The sequence below is a fragment of the Schistocerca cancellata genome, chromosome 3 (genome assembly GCF_023864275.1).
Source record: "Schistocerca cancellata isolate TAMUIC-IGC-003103 chromosome 3, iqSchCanc2.1, whole genome shotgun sequence".
NCBI classification, from domain to species: domain Eukaryota; kingdom Metazoa; phylum Arthropoda; class Insecta; order Orthoptera; family Acrididae; genus Schistocerca; species Schistocerca cancellata.
In genome coordinates, this window is record NC_064628.1 from 837654146 (window position 1) to 837673444 (window position 19299).

At 45.2% G+C, this 19299-nt stretch overlaps 1 protein-coding gene across 4 annotated transcripts in view; it reads right to left on the reverse strand.

Moving 5' to 3' along the window:
- The window catches only part of LOC126175887 (CTD nuclear envelope phosphatase 1 homolog), a 92754-nt gene that overhangs the window by 33586 nt on the left and 39869 nt on the right, over positions 1–19299 (reverse strand). For 2 of the 4 annotated variants that reach the window (XM_049922935.1, XM_049922934.1), the window contains exons 2-3: positions 12286–12363; positions 10116–10182 (exon numbers count right to left, since the gene is read on the reverse strand). In XM_049922935.1, coding sequence (XP_049778892.1) covers positions 10116–10182; positions 12286–12363 — 145 coding nt within the window. The remainder of the gene's footprint in view (positions 1–10115; positions 10183–12285; positions 12364–19299) is intronic. The other 2 variants (XM_049922937.1, XM_049922936.1) reach the window with 1 other exon arrangement.

Sequence of the window (19299 nt, forward strand, 5' to 3'; positions counted from 1 at the left end):
TAATGCATATTACTGCTCCAATGCATCCACAGATTTAAAATACCACAATCTATCTTGTTATTATACTACACACTCTGGGAGGTGTATCAGATAGATCACAGTGAAATGAATTATGTTTACAGGTCTGCAACAGAATTGCATTTCCTCTAACTCCTAGCATAGTAACAACTCTGAGGCAGTGTCAATTTCACACAAGCAAATGTGTATACAACTTGTAACTATTAAACTATTTTTATTATTACTATTTAATGAATATTGTTCCTATTCATTCACAGGGGCCTTTACTTCAAGTGATTAATTAAATAAACTTCCAGTTATTCGATGAGTAACAGATCAACTCTAAGCATGATTTCCAAAGCACTTCAGTAAACTGAAATAAAATAAAGCCACTCATTTCAATAGTTAGTCAAGCAACGTGTTTATTGAATTAGGGCTACTGGTGTTATCCAGCAAATTTATACGAGGTGTGATTGGAAAGTTTTAAGAATGGGCTTGTAATTGTACAATGGTGATGCTACTGTGATGCATCTCCTTCAAAATAGTTCCCTTCTGACTGAATACACTGACTCCAATGGTGTTTCCACTTTTGGAAACATTCCTGGAAATATTTTTCTTGAAGTGCGTTAAGGACGCTCTCTGTATTTGCCTGTATATCTTCAATCGAGTCAAATTGCTTCCCTTTCAGTGACAATTTCAGTTTAGGAAACAGGTAGACATCTGCAGGGGCCAAATTAGGGGAATATGATGGTTGTGGAAGCACAGGAATGTTGAATTTGGTCAAAAATTCAACTATGGAGAAGGCACGATGAGCCAGAGCATTGTCATGGTGTAGCACCCAACTCCTGTCTTTCCACAATGCAAGCCTTTTATTCCACACCATTTCGAGCTCAAGGACACATTTGTAGTATTCCTGTCCTCCAGGTGCAAATTCATGATGCACAATACCGGTAGGGGAAAAAAATTATCGCCAACATTGTCTTCACCTTCGACCGACTGTGCCTCAATCCCCCCCCCCCTTTTTTCCCCCCTTCGGTCGTGGTGAACCCGGAGTCTTCCACTGCGAAGACTGCAATTTGGTTTCAGGATCATATCCAGATACCCAAGATTTGCCACCTGTAATTACCTTATTTAACAAATCTGGGTCATGTTTAGTCCAATTAATCAGTACTTGGCACACTTCAAGTCGGTATTGTCTCTGGTCACTTAACAACACTTTTCCAATCAACTTTGCAGACACTTGGTGCATGTTCAGATCCTCAGTTAAAATTGACTCAACTTAAATGAAGCTCATCAGCCATCACCCTAATTGTAAGTCTATGATCAGAGCGCACTAAGTCGTGAACTTTCACATTTTCGTTCATTTTTGAGGTGAAAGGACGACTGGACCGTGGTTCATCTTCAAATGATTTGTGGGCATTTTTAAATCTGTTGAACTAGACAAAAACATTTGACTGGCTCATAAAATTATCTCCAAAAGCTGTTTTTAATAATTCATAAGTCTCAGAAGGTGATTTCCTGGTTTTAAAACAAAATTTCACACAAACTCGTTGCTCCATTTTTATGCCCATTTCACGTAGGCAGAATCCAGGAACAAGCTCTAACAGACCCGCACTCAACCAGCAGCCCCAACAAACTGAATAAAGGAAATGCATTTTCGTGTCAGAGGGCGTTCAAGGGTAAGACAATGACTCATTCTCCACCCTCCATGCACCTGCCAGGCAAACCAGTAAACAGTAGTGGATCCATTCTTAAAACTTCCAGTGAGATATTACTGTGTTGTATGCATATCAGTGTTTTCAACCAGCATTGCAAATACATGTGCTCAATGAAATATTGTTTATGAAAATGTGCTTCAGTAAATTTACCCTTCTTATTTTTTTGTTTATATATTTTTGTGTGCAAATTTGGGAGCGGATAATTTAACATAAATTCTGTGTCATGCTGTTTAATGCCTCACCAATGGTAGGGTAGTCCATAACCAGTCATAGTAATACTTAATTGTGAACAACAGTTACTGTATCAGAGGGAACAGAATCGAAAGTGTGTCGCTGAACTGCAGTATATTAAGTTTTCAACACACAAGTAATGGCAATGGCTAGTGAAATTTCTGTTTATAGCAGTTGCATGACATTAACACGAACACTCTTTGTTACGAGAATAAAAAAGGCCATTTCTGGCTATATCTTTACAGCAGAGTTGCATAGTACTTTGGTTACAGAGCTTTTTTGTTACAAAGTGTGTGGGTTTAAATGTGTCCTAATCTGAAGATGACTATCACTAATAAAATCTATTTGTGTTACATTAATTAGCAATACCAGTCTTGTTTCTTTTGTGTCACATTTGGTACACAACACTTACTGGTTCAGTAAATACCTCATTCATGATCGAGTTACCTTTTTGTGGCTCTGAAACACACATCTACAACACCTACAGGGCAGGGAGGAATGTCATGTATTCTTGTTGTGACTGAATACTGGTCAAAGTTAGTAACATTATCTCTGATGAAGACAGCTCCAAGCTGTGTGGTAACAACTACACTCACGGACCACTATTTTAGGGCTATAGGTAAGAACAAAAGACTTACTTTCAGATAATGGCATACAGTTAACCAACTATAAGTTTAGGCAGTTCCTAGCCTGAGAAAATGTAAATGAGCAAGGGCACACAACCTTGTGATGAGTAACTGTTTTTTTAAAATTTTACATCTCATTAATGTCAGAAGGTTACAAGATTCATTTGACAATGTATAAATGTTTTGAGACTGTATGGTCCACAATATAATTATACTATAGTGGTTATAATAAGTCAGTCACAAATTACTTGGGTTACTCAATAGTAGAAGTGACAATTGTGAGGGCACAGAGACGCGATTTAATATTTCAGGAGGTCATAAAACCCTTACCTCATAATAGCTGATGTAACTGAGAAATCATGGTCACTTGGTAGGCAATTAAGTTTAAGTTAAGTTATTAGTGTTAATCAGAGTATTGTACCGATTCTGGATTCGTTGCATTTGGATTTTTTGTTAGAGGTTTCCCTTGGGCGTCTTGCAGCAGAAAAAGACCATCTTATGATGAATCTGAATCATTACAGGTAGCCACAGAGTAAACAGTGTCATGCGTCAAACCACGACTCCCTTTATAATGAAGTTCTGTGACAATGGTTAATGCTGACCTAAGAGTGTCGAATGAAGCAGATGAGGATTCTGCCAATAGCATTGGAACAGTTCAGTAATACTTGTAATCTGGCAAGTAAAACCAGATAATCTTCCAGAATAGTTGAATAGTTCTCCTCAGTAAAAAGGAATTTTTAGGAAGGACGTCTGGATGAAGTAGGGAGTTCTGCCAACTGAAATTAAAAGTGTTGGTTTTGTTTTGTTTTGCTTCAGGGGGCAAAACACAACTGGGGTCATACACGCCCAAGTCAAAACTATAGAACATGAAGAGAGGGGAGTTAAAAAACGACTATACGTCAGTCCCAATTGGCATAACAGAAGGCAGCTACAAACAGGCACATGGAAAAAGCGCTAAAAAAACACTGTACAGAAACAGAGGTCCAAAACTAAAAATTAAATGGCCTTTGCCATATTGCTTTAGCGGATAAAAAGTAAAATGCGGTCGACAGTCAGCATGTCATTTGCTAAACAGACAATAACTCAGACGGCAAAACCAAGTGGGAAGGTCAGAAAGTGGTAGACAGTTAAAACTTGGGTGCAATGTGCACAAAGTGGTGGGGTAGTGCCACTTATCAAATGATGATGGCTACAAAGGCAGTGCCCAATATACAGCTGAGGGGAGGGGCTTAATAAGCCGCAGCTTATTCCTGTGAAGCAAGAACCATTGGTGATGCCAAAGGGACACCACATCCTGACAGACGGCAACACAGAGATTATCAAAGGGAATATATGAACTAGTGGGCTGAGGTACGAGGACTGCAGCCTTGGCACCAGCCTCGTTTCCTGGCAGACCGACATGACCAGGAACCCACAGAAACATCACACTGGCTCCACCAAGTGAGCAGTGACAGTTTTCCTGGACCCACTGCACTAAGGGATGGGCAGCGTACAGCACACATACTCTTTGAAAGGCACTGAGTGAATCAGAACAGATGATACCGATATTGAAAGACACAGGTGCAAATGATGAAGGCACACCCGACCCCACTGTCAGTCTGTGAGCCATTAGTAAAAAGGTACTATCACGAAGTTCCATGTGTAGGTCGTGAAACTGAAGGCAATAGAGGGAGGTTGGAGTAGTGCCCTTAGGAACCAAATGAAGGCCAAGGTTAATAAGGGCTGCTTCATGAAGCCAAGGTGGTGAAGGGTTCACACCCACTGGGAAAGGTGCAGGTAGTGTGAAGTTAAGCCACCGTAGCAAGTACCGAAAGCAGACTCCAGGAGGTAACAGAGAAGGGGGACGCACTCCATACTGGCGATCAAAGGAATCATCAAAGGAGGCATTGGATGGGTGGCCACACCTGGCAGACAAACGGCAAGCATACCTGCTGAAGAGAAAGTCGCGGTGGTAGGACAGTGATAGTTCAGCAGCTTCAGCATACAGACTCTCAACCGGGCTAGTGTAGAAAGCACCAGTGGCCAAACGGATGTGACGACGGTGGATAGTGTTAAATGATATAGGAGGGATGGGCTTGCAGACACATAAACAAAGCACCCATAGTTGAGTTTCAAATGGAAAAGGTACCAGTACAAACGTAGGAGGGTGGTTCGATCGGCACCCCAGGACATTGAGGACATTGAGCAACCGCGTACAGTGGGCTGCCAGGTAAGACACATGGGAGGACCAAGAGAGTTTTCCATCGAGCATGAGCCCCAGGAACTTCGTAGTTTCAATGAATGGAAGGGTAATAGGCCCAAGATGTAAAGATGGTGGGAGAAACCAATTGCGCCATCAGAAATTCATACAGACTGTTTCGTCAGTGGAAAAATGAAAGTCATTGTTGATGCTCCAGGAGTAAAGATGATCAAGACATCGCCGAATACGCTGTTCAGTGAGACAGGTCCTGGAGAACTGCAACAGATGGCAAAATTGCCAACAAAAAGGGAGCCAGAGATGCCCAGCGGGAGACAGGCCCCTGAGGAATACCATTTTCATGGATAAAGGTGTCCGACAAAGCAGAATCCACATGCACCTTGAAAACTCGGTCTTTTAAAAATGCCTGAAGGAAACAGGGTAGGCAACCATGGAAGCGCCATGTGTAAAGATTACAGAGGATACCAGTTCTCCAGCAGGTGGTGTAGGCCTTCTCCAAACCAAAAAATACGGCCACAGTCTGGTATTTACACAGAAAAACATTCATGACTTGGGTCAACAAAGTAACAAGAGGGTCAACTGTAGTATGCCGTGCTCGAAATCCACACTGTACATTTGGCAGTAAATTGCAAGACTCGAGCCACCATACCAGCCGTGCATGAATCATACGTTCCATCGCCTTGCAAACACAGCTGGTAAGAGAGATGGGACAGTAGCTAGAAGGAAGGTCTTTGCCCTCACTGGGCTTAAGTATGGGTATGACAGTGGCTTCATACCAGTGTCCAGGAAATGTGCCCTCTGCCCAGATGCGGTTGCACGCGTTAAGCAGGAAGTGCTTGCCCACAAGAGAGAGGTGAATGTCACGTGGATGTGAATGGCATCTGGCACTGTGTCACAGGATAGGGATGAACTGAGAGCATGATCTAGCTCCCTCATAGTAAAGGTGGCATTGTAACACTCATGATTCGGAGAAGAGAAGGGTATCACCCGAGCCTCCTCTGCTAGTTTCCGATGGAGGAAGGCAGGCTGATAGTGGGAAGAGCTCGAAACTTCTGCAAAATTGTGGCCCATAGTGTTTCGGATACCAATTGGGTCTGAGATAACATCGTCTGCTACTGTGAGGCAGGAAATGGGGAATGGCTCTTGGGCCCAGAGAGCTGTCGGAGGTTGGCCCACACGACACAGGAAGGGGTGGAACTGTTAAAAGAACTAATGAATGAAATCCAGCTAGCTCGTTAGCTATCTCGAAGAACATGATGACACTTTGCACACATCCGTTTATAATGAATGAAGTTTGCCAGTATAGGATGATGGTCAAAAATGTGTAGAGCAGGTCTCTGTGCATGAATTGTGTTGCAGCAGGCCACAGTCTGCCAGGGGACTGGGATACGGCATGGTAAGGAGGAAATGCGAGGAATGGAACATTATGCAGCAGTAAGAATAACAACTGAGACACATTCCACCTGGTCATCACAACTGGGGAAATCTTGTTCTTCGAAGGTCGCCAGGGAGGAGTAAAGCTGCCAGTCAGCCTTAGTAAGTTGCCAATTGGGCATGCATGTGGATGGGGTAGGAGTCAGCAAGCAGATAGCACACGGGAAATGGTCGCTTGAGTAGGTGTCAGAAAGAACGGACCACTCAAGACGATGGGCAGGCTGGGCAGACCACAAGGATAAGTCCAAATGGGAATAGGTGAGCGAGGAGTCGGAAAGGAAAGTGGGTGCTCCAGTGTTAAGGCAGAATAGGTTAAGCTGGTTAAGAGGATCAGCCAAAAAGGCACCTCACTGACAGGTCCTGGGAGAACCCCAAAGGATATGATGCACATTAAAGTCACTGAGTAGCAAAAATGGGGGAGGTAGCTGCCCAATAAGCTGAAGGAAGTCTGCCCTGGTGACATCGAATGGCGGAGGTACATAAATGGTACAGAGGGAAAAACTCAGGTGAGGAATAAAAGGCGAACTGCAACAGCTAGAAAGCTAGAAGATGGACAGTCAGGGAGATTGGGTGACTATGAATGTCATCTTGTATGAGCAGCATGACACCCGCCCCCATGAGATGGAATGCTGACCTCATGGGGAAGGTCAAAACGAATCGGTAAGAAATGTGAAAGCTCAAAGTGGTTGTGAGGGCGCAATTTTGTTTCCTGAAAGCAGAGTACAAGGGGACGCTGCAATGTTAAAAGCAGCCGTAAATCCTCTTTGTGGGACCAAAGGCTGCAAATGTTTCACTGGCAGAAGATCATGATGAGGAAGAGACGCAGGGGTGTCACATCGGCGGCTGCTAAGTGACAGCATGTGAAAAGTCGCTACCTCAGGGCGCTGAGGCAGGAGGATCCTGCTCCATGGGGTCCACAGAAGCATTGGCTTGCTTGTGCGGTCAGTCTGTGGAGTCCAACGCTGAAAAACGGTTGGTGGTGCGCACCGGCAACACGGAGGCTGGCTGGGCTAAGGTATCACATGGCGACACCATTGAAGAGGATCTTCAAGTTGGTGAAGGAGAAGACCATTTGCCTTGGTAGACTTCTTCAAGCCTTTCTGGTTAGAGGAAGACTCGGGTGTTTGGCTGGAGGGACGGAGGAAGTCTTCACAGGAGTACTCACTCTGTCCTTTCTGGTCTACTGGTTGTGTAGCTGGTGGCTTCACCACTTGAGGAGAGAGTTTGACGGCCTGATGCACTGCTGGATGGGGCTGGATGGCTATGCTACCTTGGCAATGGGCGATTTCACAACCTCAGAGCTGAATTGGAGGTCACATGTCTGCGATGCCACATCCTTCGTAGAGCGAGGGGTAACAAGAACAGAACTACAGGTGCCAGATGGGACAACGCAGGGTTTGCGAATAGCCAGTAACTTGCGAGTGACTGGGTAAGGCACTTTTTCCTTTATCCGGATCTCTTGGACAGCCTGCGCACCAAGATACATGAAACAGTCCCAAGAGGAGGTGGCATTCTAATGTGATCTGAAACGATGACACTGGTAGCAGCGCATCGAGTTTGGAGTGTATGGCTGGACTATGATAATTTCATAGTCTGCTTTGATCTTGAACGGAAGCACCACTCTATCAAAGGTGAGAAAAAGAGTGCAGGTGGGCACTATGGAGGAATTCACCTTTTTCATCACATGATGGACGGCAATGAAGCCCTGATCAGAGAGGTAAGATTGGATTTCGGCCTCGGTTAGACTGTCGAATAGCCTAGTGTAAATTACACTACGGGAAGAATCAAAGTTCTATGGGCCTCACAGCAAGCAGTTGTTGCGCTTGAGAGTCAGACGTTCTCTCCAAAAGGAAAGTACCATTTCTTAAACGAGAGCAGGATTTCACAGGGCTGGCAATTGCATCAACACCTTTCTGAATAATAAATGGATTTACCGAGGTGAAGGACTGACCGTCTTCAGTACATGAGACCACAAGGAATCGTGGTGCAGGGGGAGGGGTCTTTGAATCATTAGTCTCATTATGTTTACGTTTTGTAGACATTGATTGGGAAGATGACTGACTCATCGTGAGGAAATTCTCCACGATTGCCAATGTCTCCGATGGCATGCTCTTCCATCAGGGGGACCTCTTCACAAGGGGCGCACCCGCCTCAGGTGATTGTTCACATCTCAGGTCAAACCTCCCGAACATCTGACAGAGGAACCAATCGGCAATTTGGGAAGGTTGCAGCTAAGGCAATCACCCCTCCCTGGGCCTGGCTTTCACCAGGGGTATGTTCGAACCCTACCTGTCGACCCAGGGCTGGGAATTACACATCACCCAGTCACCTGTCACACGTCAGACGCATGGGTTGGCCTTAAGGAGTGCACAAGGAGGAAGAAAGAAAAGAGGAACCTCAAATGCCGAAGTTGAGGAACGAGATGAGAAGGGAAACAAAGAATGGAAAAGAGAACGAAATACAAAGGTGAGACAGTTCTTACGTATGCGACAGACAATGCAGAACATTCCCAGTAACATCTCAGACACGTTCCCCAAGTGAGAGGAAAAAGAATAGCAAGAGGATAGACATGCAGCACAGACAGGAGAAAATGCTGCAAAGGCCGGGGCCCCAAGGCAGCCAAGCATGAACTCACCAAAAAGTGGTGAGCCCCCTGGGGGGAATTATAAGTGTGCATCAAGGCAGCAGAACCCTTGCACCACAACAAACAGTTCCTTAGTACTGCCCACTGCCTCATTTCTTTTTCTTTCTAGGTAGCATACAGAGAACTATCATGTCCAACCTCTGGTCTGTGATTGGGAAGAATGGAGAATAGTGACTGCTCTCAGTGCTACACGAAGCTGTCTGTTGCCCAGCACAAAACAGGAAATTGTAACAGCACTAAACAGAGAATGCCTTTCTAGAATCCATAAAGTTGGATTTTACACACTTACTAATGATTTTAATAAAGATTCAATGTGAGTCGTACGTTTTTGTTCTGACAAGCAGCCTTTACCATGAAGACCAATTTGATTCCCACTGTGCTACCTTTCTTACCATGACACTGACAGCAAACTGCCTTTCTCTTTCTTTTCACCTATCAAATAATTTGGATGGTTATAAGGAGAATAACAACATTTTACAGATTGCTCCAGAACAGAAAATAGAGTAAGTTTAAAATTCCAAGATACAGGACAGAATATTAAGTTTTTTCCTGTATGTAGATTTTCCTAAACACAGAGAGATTTTAGGTTTTAGTTCTTGATTTCTCATAGGTATACAAGAAAAAATGAATGCAGGGAAAACTTAAACCCCCATGGAGGAGGTTACATCCATATATTGGTTTTCTAAACTTTATTTGACAACATCACACAAACACCTACAGACCTTAATAAAAAGTATAACTTTGACAACTGCCCCTATTCATAATGTGACTGCTTATAACAGCACACAATGTCTCTTATGTTTTTAGTTTTGTAAAATATAGGTAAGCAATTACTGTTTACAATATCCACTACCGAGGACAAAGTTTACCAAACTCAACGGGAAAAATAAGGAGCAGTATCAAATAATGTTCAGTACTTCATGAACAGAGAAAAACCTTTGACAAAAGGTGCATCACAGAGTATGAGCTTCACTCAACAACCTACACAAACCTTTTTAACTATCTTTCTTTCTGTTATCATCAGCATTAATTATCAAATAAAACCAAGATTTTTTCTGCACAATGGTAATTATGAACAGTCTTACTCATCTAAACTTTTAGAATTTTATTCCTTTACACATTTGCAAACAATTATTGATGAATCAGAACATACAAGCATTAATCTGTTTCTAGCAGTTTGGAGATAGGTACCATGGATTAGCACTTCACAACTACTATTAATATTAAATAATACTATTTAGAAACACATAATATTGATCTGAACTTACTGAGCCTGTGCCTGGATAAAGGTGACAGCGGGAAAATTTCATACTTGACTGGTTGATGTTGTACAACCTGTGGGCAGAGTTAACATTCATTATATTTTGTTATGGATGGTATGGATGTTGTTACATGACAAATGGTTTTATAATATATTATCATGAACCTTTACTAAAGTCAGCAGTTAACTCCAAGGCAACATACAATATACAACAATTCTGTCACTGTATTACAGTAGTATAGAGGAGGTGTTCAGTCACAACAAAAAAGACTGCTAAACATTTCAGTGGTTGAACAAGAAAGTCCTTCTTTTGAAATAGAAAACACACATACTTGCAAAAGCACAACTCATACACACACATGGCCACTGTCTCCAGATACTGGGGCCCAACTGTAGACTGACTGTGTCTAATGCAAGCAGAAATCTGCTGGGTTGGGTAGTGAGGGTAAGAAGGAGAATGCATGGGGGACGAGAGGGAGGTGTAGCAGGGTATGGTTGGGGGAAGTGCTGTGTTGCCTGCAGGAGTGTGCAGGAATGAGGTGTGTAAGGATGGGCTGCTAAGTGCATAGTTGGGACGCTGTGTTGAGTGTGAGAGGTTGGGGGGGTGGGTGGGGGGGGGGGGGGGGAGGGATGGGGAAAAGACTAGTAGGCACACTGGTGGGATGGAAGGAGGGGGTGGGTACGTGGAGAACAGGGACTAGTGCTGGTTGAGGCCAAGGGTGTTATGGGAACAAATGATACATTGCAGAGAAGGTTCCCACATGCACAACTGAGAGAAGCCGGTGTTGGTAGGAAGAATCCAGATTTCATGCTCTGTGAAGCATGCCATGTTGGGCAGCACGATCAGTGACTGTGTGATCCAGATGTCTCTTGGCCACTGTTCGGCAGCAGCATGGCACAAGGGGTTAGGAGCAGAGTTGGAATAGGGATGGATAAGAATATTGTGTAATTCGGTGGGTGGCAGTATACTACCCCTCATCAGAGCTGAATATGTTACCCAACATGATGTGCTTCACTTCAGTGACTGTTTCACAGCTTGCACCATCTCTATTCTTCCCACAAATGCCTTCTTTTCTAAACATGCAGGTGGGCATTCTCTCTGCAACATGTGCTGTGTCAAAACGCACGGGATACGTTCGCCCTTACTGGTGCTGAGCGTCCTGCATGACCTGGTGGTCACAATAATATATGTGTATGATGTGGTAAAACCAAAATCAAATTGTGTTCTAGATGATGTGAGAGCGTCTATCACATGCGAGCATGCGCGACTGCAGCAATCTACCATATCGCCCTCGCTGCGTCCAGAGATGCTGCCTGAGCGACACGCTGCAGCCAGCCGCTATTGCGAAGAATCGACAGCATCGATGATTATTACATTAATTGTTAAATGTTGGTGTGGCGTTGTGTGTTTGTTCATTTTAAATGGTTCCTATTGTACAACGAAAAGGGTTAGTTAGTTCCCGGATAGACCTCTCACCGACCAAGTGGTGGTAGTGGTGTATATCAGGTCTGATCTTATAGCGTTTCACTGCGTGGTGTAGTGAGGCTACTCAGTTGACACCTAAGTCTTGGGAGAGTGCACGGAATTTTGTTGATTATAGTTGTGGGAACAGTTTCGTTCGTAAAATTTGCTGGGGTGAGTCCCGCGTGAGCCTGATTTAATTGAGAGATTGATTTGTTAGGGGCTGAGTTTTGTGGAATCGGTGTGACCGATATCCCGTCTGCATTGTATGTTGCGCGGTCACGACACGCCCAGAGGTAATTGGGCTGCTTGTCGTTTTTATTGAGGTGGTTTGGCTATTGTGCATGTGCATATCGAGAAGGGAAAGCCTCGAACACATGTTGGGGCTTTTATTTTCAAGACCACTAGCTTGCAGCAGACAGCGAATTGGCTCATAGAACGACGAACTGTTTCACTATACGGTGATGGTGTGCACATATCACTGAGTAGACAAGCGATAGTAAATTGAAGGAACCATTTAACAAGCTACACATAGCTAAACCAAAACTTGATTAATCAAGGTGATGAGTGGCCGATTAAAATGTTAGGGAACTTAGTGGGTCGCGTGTGGTCAATGCCTGAAGAGGTCAAGATTTGCTTCTAAATTGTAACTTAAGGTTAGCTGAAAAGTGGCGGTGACATTTAGGATATTTGTTTGATTTTTTTTTTTTATTACCTGTTTCCGTATTGTGGGGACTGATAATATATTTGCTGGCACTCGTTCACTGGTGATAACCAACGTGTATTGAGATACCTAGAAGGAAAATAAATCCAATTTTATTGGGGTTAAAGGAAACTTCCCAGTCTATTCAATTGGTATCTAGTGTGAATATATCTATATCATTTTCGGAAGTATAAAAGAGTGTAATTTAGAGATATTGATACAGTGGAGACGATATCACGTATAATGTGGTGTTTTAAATGTGTTTGGTAAGAGGGTATTGAACGAATGGAATTATAAATAGGCTACTGAAAGTAGATCGTCTCAATATTAAAGAAAAGATTTCAATTAAGGGAAAAAGTTTTCTAAATGACGAATAAGTTTAATTGACGTAATTGAATTATTTACGGAAAGACCAAAGATTTTGCTACTAACAAAGATTCGTTATTCTGTGACGCATGTGAAGTCTCATCACTTAAATATTATCGCTGCATCCAGTTGGAAAAATTTAAGGGAGAATTTAAAATGTTTTTAATTCCTAACAGTAGTGATGGAAGTGTCCATAAACAGAATAATCATTTCAAGACAGTAGACAGATTGGTATTTTAGTACAAGTAATAAAATAGTTCCGAGAGTATGTACTGCGTTGTGAAAAGCTCATTGCGAAAGATAAAAATTGCTAGCTGGATGTCGCATTTATCATCAAGCAAGATAATCAGGTACTGAAATTAAAGTAATTTGTTGCTCTGACGAGATCAGTATCATAGATAACGAGAATGGTTCATTAAATAGGGCCATTTATTCACTACTGCTTAACTTCAGTAAGCATTGGCGTGTGAATATTGTTAAGTGATTCTTCGCAGTTCTGTCGTGGCTTGGTACGATTTCGGCGTCATGTCTAGGCAGCGTTTTGTTCCCATTATTTGGCAGACAGGCTGTTTGCATGGTCAGTGGTTGAGGTGGCTGCAATATTAATTGTACTAAGGCTGATTTCGTGTCCGATTGGTTCCATTGCCAGTGTGATTGCGGCGCGGGCTAGATTCTTGTCGACATCAGAGGCTCCTCTCCGACTGGAATCTTCTGCAATTGGATAGCGTTCTGCAATCTTAACATCTAGTTAAAAATAAGACACTGTACCTAATTAAAGGTGTGGTGGTCGACTGGTGGCCTAAGTACTTTGCGCAACAGGATACTCTGCAGTAACGGCATAGAGACGTTGGTACAGTACGATCCCTTGTCGTTGTCAATCGATCTTGGGTACTGCCAGTCACGGACCAGTACAAACATACCCTTTGTTCTTGTACCCACCCTGTTCTCACCTTTGCTGGTCCCAGTCCTCCACCTATCTACCACAGTCCTTGCTCCCATTTCATCACTACACGTGCCTTCTATTCCCTCAAAGCAACTACTACAAGTCTCCCCCCCCCCCCCCCTCCCACCATCCTTTCTCCCTAAACAGAACCTCCTCACAGCATCTAGCAGCCCATCTTGTTTCCACTACGTTCCTGTGCACACCCACAGGCAGCACACCTTTCCTCACTCCTAATCTGCTATCCCTCTGCTTTCTCGCCCCATGCCTCCTCCTCACACTTACTGCCAACCCCAGCAGATTGTAGCTCACATCAGACGTAGTTACAGTACACAGCTGGGCCCAACACCCCGAGACAGTGGCCATGTGTGTGAGTGTCTTATTCTTGTGTGAATGACTGCATTTTCTATTTCAGGCCTTTTTTTGTCCGAAAGCTTAAAAGTTCAGCATTCTGCCTGACTGCAACTAAAGCCCCCATTCTTTGCTGAGTAGCAATCTGTTTTCTCATATTGTTGTCATTCTATCCTGGTCTTTCCATTATCACTGTAATTAGTTAGCAAAGAAGTAATGTCGATACTATAGGACAGATGTCATGAGGCAGAGGAGAACTAACCCTGCAAGCATGACACAGGGGACAAACATTATGTATACAACTGTCTGGCCACATCCTGGAATCCACTGAAATGATTATAATACTGCAGTGGCTTACAATGGGATAGTGATTTACATCACGGTGAAGCTTGCCATTAAAAATTACAAGAGTTCACATTCAATCAAGAAAGTCACATGTTACTTTCCCCCATATACATCCACAGAATTCTTAAGAGTATTGAATCCGAGGAATTTAAGTTTACACAGAGCCTTAAAAGCTGCTGGAGCTAAATGAAAAGGGCAGTCAGGAGATCTATGCCCTGATGGGAAGAACACATGTAGGGACATAACCAAAAAACATTGAAGAATGTATAATATTAATGTTGTTGTTTTGTGGTCTTCAGTCCTGAGACTGGTTTGATGCAGCTCTCCAGGCTACTCTATCCTGTGCAAGCTTCTTCATCTCCCAGTACCTACTGCAACCTACATCCTTCTGAATCTTTTTTTTGTTTGTTTTGTTTTTGGTTTTAGGGCGCAAAACTGCTATGGTCATTAGCGCCCAGCCCGTGACTTAAGACAGTAAAAAACCGAAATTGAAAACCAGCAGCAATGGGAACAAAGTCATAAAATTGGAGAAACTAAAAATAGAAGGCATGCTTAAAAATCCACTACAGAAAGGGGGTGGTTGTCCCCAAAAAAAGCTTCAAATGACTGACGTCATTTCACTGTCACTAATAAACTGGAGAACGCGGTCGGCTGAGCGCGTGTCATCTGCTAAAATCGACGCTAGATCAGGCGATAGCTGTAGACGGGAGCGTAACGGATTAAAATAGGGGCATTCTATTAAAAGGTGTCTTACCGTCCACAGCTGAAAGCAGTGGGGACAGAGTGGGGGAGGATCGCCGTTTAAAAGATGTCGATGGCTAAAAAGACAGTGCCCTATCCGGAGTCTAGCTAAAATTTCCTCCTCCCGACGACGCGTTCGGGAGGAAGAGATCCAAACGCAAGGAAGGGCTTTCACTTCCCGCAATTTATTACGGGGAAGTGTTGACCAATGCGCATGCCATAAATGAGCAACTTTGCGACATAAACCGCTCCGTAGATCGGTGAAGGGAAGCGACTGAATAGCTGGCCGAGGAAGAGAGACTGCAGCCTTGGCCGCTATATCGGCCGCCTCATTCCCACAGATACCAGCGTGTCCCGGGAGCCAGAGGAACGCCACCGAGACGCTCCCCAGGTGGAGCAAGCGCAGACAGTCCTGAATCCAGTGGACCAGAGGATGCACAGGGTAAAGAGCTTGGAGACTGAGGAGAGAGCTGAGAGAATCGGAGCAGATAACGTACTGTATCCGCTGATGGCGGCGGATATAGTGGACAGCCTGGAGAACAGCGTAAAGCTCCACAGTATAAACCGAACACTGGTCGGGTAGCCGAAAGCGATTTGGGGTGTCGCCTACAATATAGGCACTCCCTACACCTAACGATGTTTTCGAGCCGTTGGTGTAAATAAATGTGGCGTCCGTCATTTGTGCACATAGAGCAGCAAATTCCCGACGATAAACAAGTGTAGGGGTACCATCCTTGGGAAATTGACAAAGGTCACGGAGCAGGCAGATCCGGGGACGGAGCCAAGGCGGTGCTGTACCCCAAGTTGTCAAGAAGGTTTTAGGAAAGCGGAAGGAAAGAGAATGGAGCAGTTGACGGAAGCGGACTCCCGGGGGTAGTAGGGAGGAGGAGCGGCCTGCATACCCTACATCAAAGGAGGCGTCGAAAAAAAGGTCATGGGCTGCATTAGCAGGCATGGAAGACAGATGGCTAGCATAACGACTCAGGAGGACTGCTCGCCGATTGGACAGCGGAGGTTCAGCAGTCTCAGCATAAAGGCTTTCCACAGGGCTAGTGTAAAAAGCTCCAGACACTAAACGTAATCCACGGTGGTGGATAGAGTCGAGACGCCGAAGAATAGACGGCCGAGCAGAGGAGTAGACTATGCTTCCATAATCCAATTTCGAGCGCACTAAGACGCGATAGAGGCGGAGAAGGACCACTCGGTCCGCTCCCCAGGAGGTACCATTCAGGACACGGAGGGTGTTAAGCGATCGCAGACAGCGAGCCGAAAGATAGGAAACGTGGGAGGACCAGCACAGTTTTCTGTCAAACATAAGACCCAAGAATTTAGCGACGTCTGAAAACGGAAGGTTGACAGGACCTAGATGTAAGGAGGGCGGAAGAAACTCCTTACGTCGCCAAAAATTGACACAAACGGTCTTACTGGGAGAGAAACGGAAGCCGGTTTCGATGCTCCACGAGTGGAGGCGATCGAGACATCCTTGAAGACGTCGTTCAAGAAGGCTGGTCCGTTGAGAGCTGTAGTAGATCGCAAAATCGTCCACAAAGAGGGAGCCCGAGACATCAGGAAGGAGACAATCCATAATTGGATTTATGGCGATGGCAAACAGTACAACACTCAGCACGGATCCCTGGGGTACCCCGTTTTCTTGGGAGAAAGTACGGGAGAGAGTAGTGTTCACCCGCACCCTAAAAGTGCGCTCTGCCATAAATTCGCGAAGAAAAAGGGGCAGCCGGCCTCGAAAGCCCCAAGAGAACAGTGTGCGGAGGATGCCTGTCCTCCAACAGGTATCGTATGCTCTCTCCAGATCGAAAAATATTGCTACCGTTTGGCGTTTCCGGAGAAAATTGTTCATGATATAAGTGGAGAGAGCAACAAGATGGTCAACTGCAGAACGATGCTTCCGAAATCCGCATTGGGCTGGTGTTAAAAGACTGCGGGATTCCAGCCACCAAGCTAAACGGTAATTCACCATACGCTCCAAAACCTTACAGACACTACTCGTGAGAGAAATGGGGCGATAGCTAGAGGGGAGATGTTTGTCCTTTCCAAGTTTCGGAACGGGAACGACAACAGCTTCCCGCCACCGTCTGGGAAAGGTACTGTCGGTCCAAATTCGATTATAAAGGCGAAGGAGGTAACGCAGACTATGGGTTGATAAATGCAGCAACATTTGGACATGGATACCATCCGGTCCTGGGGCGGAGGAGCGAGAAGAAGAGAGGGCATGTTGGAGTTCCCGCATGGAGAAAACAGTATTGTAGCTTTCGTGATTTTGAGAGGAGAAAGCAAGATGTCGCACTTCCGCTGCACGTTTCTTCGGGAGAAACGCTGGCGGGTATTTGAAGAGCTCGAAATCTCAGCAAAGTGCTGACCCAACGAGTTAGAAATTGCGACAGGGTCCACTAAGGTATCATGCGCGACAGTGAGCCCAGAGACCGGGGAGAAACTAGGCGCGCCGGAGAACCGTCGAAGCCGACTCCAAACTTCCGAGGAGGGAGTGAAGGTGTTAAATGAGTTAATAAAGAATTTCCAGCTTGCCTTCTTGCTATCGCGGATGACGCGACGGCATCGTGCACGGAGCTGCTTATAGCGGATACAGTTGGCCAAAGTAGGATGGTGACGGAAAATGGGAAGAGCACGTCGCCGCTCACGTATTGCGTCACGGCATGCCTTGTTCCACCAAGGAACTGGGGGGCGCCGGGGCAATTCGGAGGTGCGTGGTATTGAACGTTCCGCAGCTGTAAGAATAACGTCAGTAATATGTGTGACCTCATCGTCGACGCTGGGAAAGCGACGGTCATCGAATGTCGCTAGAGACGAAAAAAGTGTCCAATCGGCTTGGGCAAATTTCCAGCGTCGCGAGCGCATATATGGCAGTGGAGGCTGCAGTCTAAGGACACATGGAAAGTGGTCACTCGAGTGTGTATCATCAAGGGCGAACCATTCGAAGCGCCGAGCTAGCGGAACAGTACCGACCGCAAGGTCCAAATGAGATAAATTTGTCGTGGAGGCAGACAAAAATGTGGGGACCCCAGTGTTGAGGCAAACTAGATCCGCTTGGTGGAAGACGTCTAGCAATAGAGAGCCACGTGGACAAGGATGTGGAGATCCCCAAAGCGGGTGGTGGGCATTGAAGTCCCCAACCAGCAAATAGGGGGGTGGAAGCTGACCAAGAAGATGAAGGAGATCAGCTCGTGCCATTGGTGTGGATGATGGAATGTATACAGTACAAAGAGAGAACGTGTATCCAGAAAGGGAAAGACGGACGGCGACAGCTTGGAAGGAACTGTTTAAGGGGATTGGGTGATAATGGAGAGTATCATGGAGAAGAATCATGAGTCCTCCATGGGCTGGAGTGCCTTCAACAGAGGGGAGGTCATATCGGACGGACTGAAATTGAGGGAGAACAAAGCAGTCATGGGGACGCAGCTTTGTTTCCTGAAGACAGAAGATGACCGGCGAGTAGGATCGTAAGAGGACCGACAATTCATCCCGATTGGCTCGAATGCCGCGGATATTCCAGTGGATAATGGACATAGGGTGAACAGAAAATGGAGGAATGTGACCAAGTGTGCTGTCAACTCAACGACTGCTCAGAGCTTGTGACCGACAGCATGGAATGGCATTCAGCCGAAGGCAGAAGATCCTGATCCATAGAAGACAGTGCGGGTTGGAATGATGTTCGTGTCAACCCATTTCATAACTCTATGAACAGCAGTTACGCCCTGGTCAGACAGATAGTGCTGAATTTCTTCGTCAGACAATCCATCGAGGGAGCGTGTATAAACGACTCCACGCGAGGAATTTAAGGTACGGTGCGGTTCCACCTGGACAGGGAAGGTGTGGAGCAGAGAAGTACGCAGCAATTTTTGTGCCTGGAGGGCACTGTGTGTTTCTAACAATAGGGTGCCATTCCGTAATCTGGAACAAGACTTTACAGGACCTGCAATTGCGTTGACACCTTTCTGAATAATGAAAGGGTTGACCGTGGAGAAGTCGTGACCTTCGTCAGACCGAGAAACAACAAGGAACGTGTGGCTGAGACTCAGTATACTTACGTTTGTGAGCAGACATAGTGGAAGGTGAGGAAACCATTGCGGAAGAATCCCCCATGATTACCGGCGTCTCCGATGGCGCGCTCCTCCCTTGTGGGGGCCCTCTCTGAGGGCACTCCCGCCTTAGGTGATTGTTCACACCTCAGGTCACACCTCCCGACAAACGGACGGAGGGACCAATCAGCACTTTCGGAAGGTATCAGCTCGGGTAATCACCCCTCC